Raw genomic sequence first — 6285 nt, forward strand, 5'->3', positions numbered from 1 at the left:
CTTGGGGGCCTTTATCACATATGAACTCGATTGGCCTAAGTGACTTGGATTTGTTTGGCATGCCCACAGGGGCCCCACCATGACAGTAAAACTAATGACAGGAGAGAATCTTAAATCCCCTCCCCTCCCCCTCCTGCCTCACCAGATTTGATACATATGCCTGTTGCTTCTCAGCAGGGCCAGAAGCTGTGCCTTTTGCCTAGCACTAGCTACCAGGAGATCTTCCTGTGAGAGGTGTCCAACAACTTCAGAGGAACCAGCAATTCAGCAGTGGGAGCTCCGAGGCAGAGGTGAGCTCAAGGCCCCTGTGATCTTCCTCGTTCTTGGCTTGTTTCTCTCTCATGATCCTCGCTGTTTCGAAGAACTGCTCTTCGGCTCTCATGAAGCATGCTGAAGCTTACAAAAACATTTCTTCGTTTGGTCTTCTTTCATGATCAAGGAGCTTTCGTTTCTATTTAGTTAAAAAGTTTAGCGTTGTTTCAGTTTGTGAAGAAATGAGGTGTTCTTCCGGTCGTTCTTCTTCATTCCTCTCGTCTTTTCAGAGTTTTCTTTCAGGAACGAATTCATCGGTAGTTTTTCTGAGGAAGTATGACGACACATATTGACATGCAGGCATAATTCTGTTAAAATTAGGATATATATACTATCTTTCCTTGCTTCTTCAAGAATTCTGTCTGCAATAATTAAGCATTAGTAGTACATCTTAAGGGAGTACCTATTCTAGCTTTCATTTTAGGCATAAAGATGCGGAGAAAAGTTTCTGTTCTGGTACCATTCTGTTAGTGGAGGACAACGTTGGTTACGTGCAGGAAGTGCAGACTGCCAAAGCTCTATATTTGTGGAAAAACAGAGAAATGAGAGGAAAGGAATACACGATCCATAAACAACACAACCTTGCATCTCTGATGGGACCTAAAAAATGCTTCCCAACTGCTGCTGTCCAAATTTATCACAGTGTTCAGCTAAAAATGTTTTAAAAAATAGCTCCAAGTTTAACCGTATGACCCACAAAGATAGCAAGTAGTTCCCTATAGTCTAACTGTATAAGGCTAATCCATTTTTTTATCCAGAATTTTGAGCCATTCTTCAGGGAGAAATAACTCATGTTTTCTCCAGATATATCTTATCAATATGCATAAGCACTAATCAGGCCAGTCCGATCCAAACTAATTTTCGGCATCGCAAATCAGTGTGGTTGCAGGTGTACAAGCACATAGGACGAATTGTCAATTAATATCTTATATTGTACATTGCATATAACCATAAAAATGTAGCACATTTATTATGATATCTTTGGATACTCATTCGCCTAACTGATGCAAATTAAATGCGTCATCATATCATGTACTTGACTTGGCCATTCTTGTCTGAGAAGCGCAAAATACTCCAAAGATGAATGAAAAAGATTCAGAAACTTCACTTGAAAGGGTGCTAACATCAGAAACTTCGATCTTTTGCAGGCACACCGTTCAGGGCAGTAAGCCGATACTTCTGCGTGGGTTGGGACTTGGGAAGAGATGGAGAAGGAACACATCAAGATGGCCATGCTGAAGCAAGAACAGACATTCAGACAGCAGGTACACCATGCTTTCCGATACTGCCTGCTCGGAGGTTTGTATCAATAAACCTTCATAAATGCTGAAATTATTCAATGATCTCTTCTTCAGGTTCATGAGCTGCACCGGGTGTACCGAGTTCAGAAGCAGCTGATGATGCAGATGCAGGTTACTGAGACGAAAAACTATTGCAACATAGCTGCCGACGGACAAACTGAATCAACAGTAAAGCTCGGTCGCCAACAATGGTGCGCTAGCTCAGGCGACAAGGAGGCTACACTGGCAGAAGACTTCAACCTGGAGCTGACTCTGGCAACAGGTACTGGAAGGAGGAAGCAAGAGAAGCCGTCCAACTCAGACTCCGAAGCAACAATATCGTCATCAACATCTGCAGAATCAGAGTCAGGGCGGAGATTTGTGCCTGAGAATGTAACCACCCTGAGGTTCCAGAATGAGAGCAATAGGCATGATGATAAGGTCATGCAGTCTCCTTGGCTCTACCAATGTTTAAGTCTCAAGATGGCATGAGGGAGTAGTTAGGGTTGGCATGAGAGTGCCTCAAGACTCAAAGCTCAAACAAAAACAAATGCATTGCTATATGTACATTACAAGCAAATTCGTTGCAACTTTAGAAGTGAGCTCAAAAGAAACAAACATGATCAATAGTGTTTGGTCTCATTTGTCACAAAAAAATAAACAGGTTCACCTAATCACCTTACATCACCATAACTAGATACAGAGAATCTAGTTCAAAAAAGCTATAGCTTTTGAGGTGTAGGAAGATTCAAGACATGCTAGTATAATTCTGCCATCCAGACAAAGGCTTCAACCAAAAACATAGGCAGGTAGAAGCCCTGTGGACACTGTAACCTAAACTTAAAGCAAAGGATGCATAGGAAGGAATCCACTCTGTTTTTAGCATAAAGCTGTTGGTTGATAAAATGACAGATAACATCATAGTTCCACCAGACATCCATTAAGCCCACCTTGTACAAAGAATTGACTGATAATAGCCGTGTTGAGTTATTCGACAACAACTAGGTACTCGTGGCCACCTCCACATCTGCTTTCTTTAAGCTGGCCATATATGTTATATAGATGGTCCAAAGAAACGAGAATGAATTGCTCACCAGTGGCTGGGGAAAAAATAAAAACTTAAGATCAGAAATGTTGCTGAAAAAGCTTCGAGCAAAACAGATAGAATGTATCAGGAATTTAATTACCTGTAAATGAACAGGGACAAACTTGAAAGTAATAAAGTCACAAGCTGGCCAATATAAAATCCCACTTTTGATGGTCGGAACTAGGTCCCTCTTCAATCTTGCAATGATCTCAGGGACAGTCTCACCTGCGTATCAAATCAGAAAAGCCATTAAAGCGTATGGGTCCGCGTAACAAAATACTCCTAGTTTACAACACTAAGGTCTCGATTACTAAAGTTTTGGAGAGGGTGTACTGCATGTAAGCTTATCTGAATGCAATTTCTCCTATCATGCTCAACAGTACAAAGTAGGCATAGATGTTTACTACATGCAACCTTATCCTGAGACCAGTAGTACTGTGGTCCATGCTGCTAGGTCATAGACTTCACCAAAACTAAACTGAAATGACTAATTACAAACAGCATCAACCATGAGCTGTTCAAGACCATCAAAACATCTCAAGGCAAGTAGGTGGTAGGGGTGGCAGCAGAAACACTCATCAAGAAAGCGATAAACACATTTGAGTGTTTAAGTTTTAACTATGTTGGCAGACAGTAAAATTTAGTTAAAGCAGCTAAGGATGAAATTGAATAAACTCAGGCACAGACTGCAGTTTTTGGGTAGAAATCAGTGCACTTATGACAAAACTGACTCACAGATAGTTGTGACTTCAAAGATATGTTGAAAAGTAAACAAGCAAAAACAAAAAAGTGCAGTTTAACACTTAATATCCCTGTGCAAATTGTCAATATCTACATCTGACTGACATGGATGACCAATCAAACAAGCAAAAGAGGTTTGGAAGAATACTAATTCTAAAAGGCATTAAAGTCATGTTGATCCCTGAGGAAAGTGCGCTGGTTGTACCATGATTTTTACAATTTTCACACTGCTAATTATGCACTGAAAGTTGGTCATTGTCATTCTTACTCTAATGTTCTAGCGTACCAAATACATTCAATAACCAAGTGAGGATTTTGATTCAGATGACAGCAAACTGAAAGTACGACTGGTTGGATATTTGCAAAAGCTCAGTCCTCAACACTACAGTGAATGTGATGCAAGTTCCTCAATTCTGTTTGCAGGTCTCATACATTCAGAAAATTCATTTCTGTATAGCCTATAGAGTTGTACCTTTGGTTGCGTTAATTACATCTACGAAGACCCAGAGCACAGTAGGTAGCAAGTTAAGCAAAAACTCACGTGAGGTTAAAAATTCAAATATGAAAAGACCGCAGTGCATAAATTTGACCTTAGAGAGTTATCTAGTCGAACTTCAGAATGATTCTTGTATATACAAATCAGTAAACATAAAAGGTATCAAAGATTTATAAGGAGTTTGAGCCATTAGTCACCTGTCCACCAAGATTGGAATAGGAAATAACTATAAAAGAGTTTTGTGAAGTAATCAGGTCAGATCAAATATGCTAACACAACTTCATGCCCACGGTCATTTCTCATTCACATAAACATAAAACATAATATAAAAGGGGTACAGGTTTAACATAAATGCAGTCCTGTTCACAGATGGATAGCTACCTTTCCTTTACATAATGCAGACAGAACAATTAATGCTAACATGTGCGGCGCCGGTAGTTTGTATCCTACATTAATATTTGCATCTTACAAAAAAAATCATAAAAACAAGAACACAAGATATTACTGATGTGATTTTGAACAATTGGACCGCTTTGGTAACAAGATTATTGTAAATATCTTCATGTATTTACAGATAATCAAATAGAAGACACATAGTTTCTTTTCATGGGAGCAGGGAACGAGTCTTTAAAAAATTTGAACTCAGTGACCAATGCCAACTCAAACCCATATTCTCAGTTTTTTTAAGATAAACAAGTAAGAGTTATATACAGATAAAAATTTAGTAAAAACTGCAAATCAAGCATGCTGTATGCTGGTATAATCATTTGTGCTAGTGCATCATCAAAACAGAGTAATGGTCAGCACCGGAAACAGCAAAGGCGAGAGTTAATAGGGTAGCATTATCAAGATACAGTAAGAAAACCATCACCCAAGAGAATTCCTGAAATTCAACAAATGCCTTTGCACGACTCGGCCAGAACAAGACGCCCAGAAAATCATTTCAGAGTATCTCAGACATGTTTATATGAAGGTATGTGAGCAAATAGTACCTTGTAGTCCTGCATTATACGAGAAGAAAACTGAGTTGATAATTGGTCCATATACTGCTTGCCCTAGAAACATCTTCTTCAATGTATTCACTACATCCTTTTTTGGGAACACTTTCGAGATAAAGTTGAACCAAAGATGGAGGGTAGGTCCTGAGATCAGCAACCCATAACTAGCCATACGCATGGTCCTAAGAAAATCAAGTGATTCCTCAGGACCAAGTGTGAACATCTGATGAAGAAATAGCAAAAACAAATGAAACTGTGTGAGAAGCAACATCTAGCCATATATATTAAAATAACAACCAGCATACATAGCAGCGAGAAGTCCAGCCAAGGGATACTATGACTGAAATGATCTTTCTTTTTATGAAACAAAATGTTCAGATACAATTCGATAGGGCAAACAAATATAAGACTATTGACGGCAAAAGTGATACTGCATTCTGTAGCCTGTTTCCTTGAGTATTTGGAAAAAGTAAGTACTGCTATACTTGTATGATAAATTATAGCTATGGATTGACTGAAATGGCATACATAACTCTAAATCAGCTTGACCAAATATTTAAATGGCTCTCCACTATACAGCTAACAGACATGTAAATGAAGGTAGACTTTCAGAATGATGCAGAGCATTACCATAATAGCTGACATGATTAAAGCGTACCATTTCTCACGGATTGTACATATTTGGGGGAGAGGTATCCAATCTGTTTGCATATACTTTTTGGTAGATTAATGGTTCTAGACATAGTTGAAACGGTTAAACTAGTTATAACTTACAACCAATCGCCGTGACAACTACGCTATCAATACCAACAGCAGTTTATAATCCACCACGCTGAATTCTACAGATGACAATGTAGCACAAATCCTACCACGCAGAATCTATCGATCGATGTGGGATGACCCAAGCCCCTATTTCCGCGAGATCGGAAAATAAACGTTGTGTTTTTGCGCGCCACCGGGTAAAGGACAGAAGAAGAGCCCCGACCTGGGAGGTGAGGTCCGCGGCGGTGAAGATGGTAGCGGCGGTGACGCTCTTGGTGAGCACGGGCCGCGCGTCCAGGAGGCCGAGGTACCACCCGACGACGCCCGCCCCGGCGGCCCCTACCGCGCCAGTCTTTCTGCTCGGGGGCCCGAAGGAGGAGCCCACGGGGCCCGGGCGCGCCGGCGGCAGCGGGAGGGGGGCGTTTGGCGGCGGCTTGGAGGAGATGAGGTGGGAGCGGAGGTGGGACCAGGGCGAGGGGCTGGGCCCGTGCGGGCTGCGGCGGATCGGGAGGAGGAGGCGCCCGCCGGCGTGGAAGGCTCCGGCGGCGGCCATGGCGGCGGCGGCGGTTGGGTTCGTGGACGCCCGGCGGTTGCGGGGGGTTTTTTAGA

At 41.6% G+C, this 6285-nt stretch overlaps 2 protein-coding genes across 2 annotated transcripts; one reads left to right on the forward strand and one right to left on the reverse strand.

Annotated features, from left to right (window-relative positions):
* On the forward strand, window positions 1-2219 carry LOC101763492. The gene is made up of 3 exons (XM_004962860.4): window positions 1-290; window positions 1461-1577; window positions 1668-2219. The coding sequence occupies exons 2-3, from the start codon at window positions 1518-1520 to the stop codon at window positions 2082-2084; spliced, it is 477 nt and encodes a 158-aa protein (XP_004962917.1). The 5' UTR covers window positions 1-290; window positions 1461-1517; the 3' UTR covers window positions 2085-2219.
* LOC101763087 (PXMP2/4 family protein 3-like) lies at window positions 2192-6285 on the reverse strand. Its single transcript, XM_004962859.3, has 4 exons — window positions 5900-6285; window positions 4909-5137; window positions 2780-2904; window positions 2192-2692 (listed from the first exon to the last, which is right to left on the reverse strand). The coding sequence occupies exons 1-4, from the start codon at window positions 6227-6229 to the stop codon at window positions 2594-2596; spliced, it is 783 nt and encodes a 260-aa protein (XP_004962916.1). The 5' UTR covers window positions 6230-6285; the 3' UTR covers window positions 2192-2593.

The sequence above is a fragment of the Setaria italica genome, chromosome III (genome assembly GCF_000263155.2).
Source record: "Setaria italica strain Yugu1 chromosome III, Setaria_italica_v2.0, whole genome shotgun sequence".
Lineage (NCBI taxonomy): Eukaryota > Viridiplantae > Streptophyta > Magnoliopsida > Poales > Poaceae > Setaria > Setaria italica.

What these genes read in the sequence shown, in the direction of transcription:
- LOC101763492 (XM_004962860.4), top strand. Translation starts at nt 1,518, where the DNA reads ATGGAGAAGGAACACATCAAGATGGCCATGCTGAAGCAAGAACAGACA. An exon ending in AACAGACATTCAGACAGCAG is followed by an intron (nt 1,578 to 1,667) that starts GTACACCATGCT and finishes TCTCTTCTTCAG; the next exon opens with GTTCATGAGCTGCACCGGGT.
- LOC101763087 (XM_004962859.3), bottom strand. Translation starts at nt 6,229, where the DNA reads ATGGCCGCCGCCGGAGCCTTCCACGCCGGCGGGCGCCTCCTCCTCCCG. An exon ending in CCGCGGACCTCACCTCCCAG is followed by an intron (nt 5,138 to 5,899) that starts GTCGGGGCTCTT and finishes TTTCTTCATCAG; the next exon opens with ATGTTCACACTTGGTCCTGA. An exon ending in TTGTCCCTGTTCATTTACAG is followed by an intron (nt 2,693 to 2,779) that starts GTAATTAAATTC and finishes TTTTTTCCCCAG; the next exon opens with CCACTGGTGAGCAATTCATT.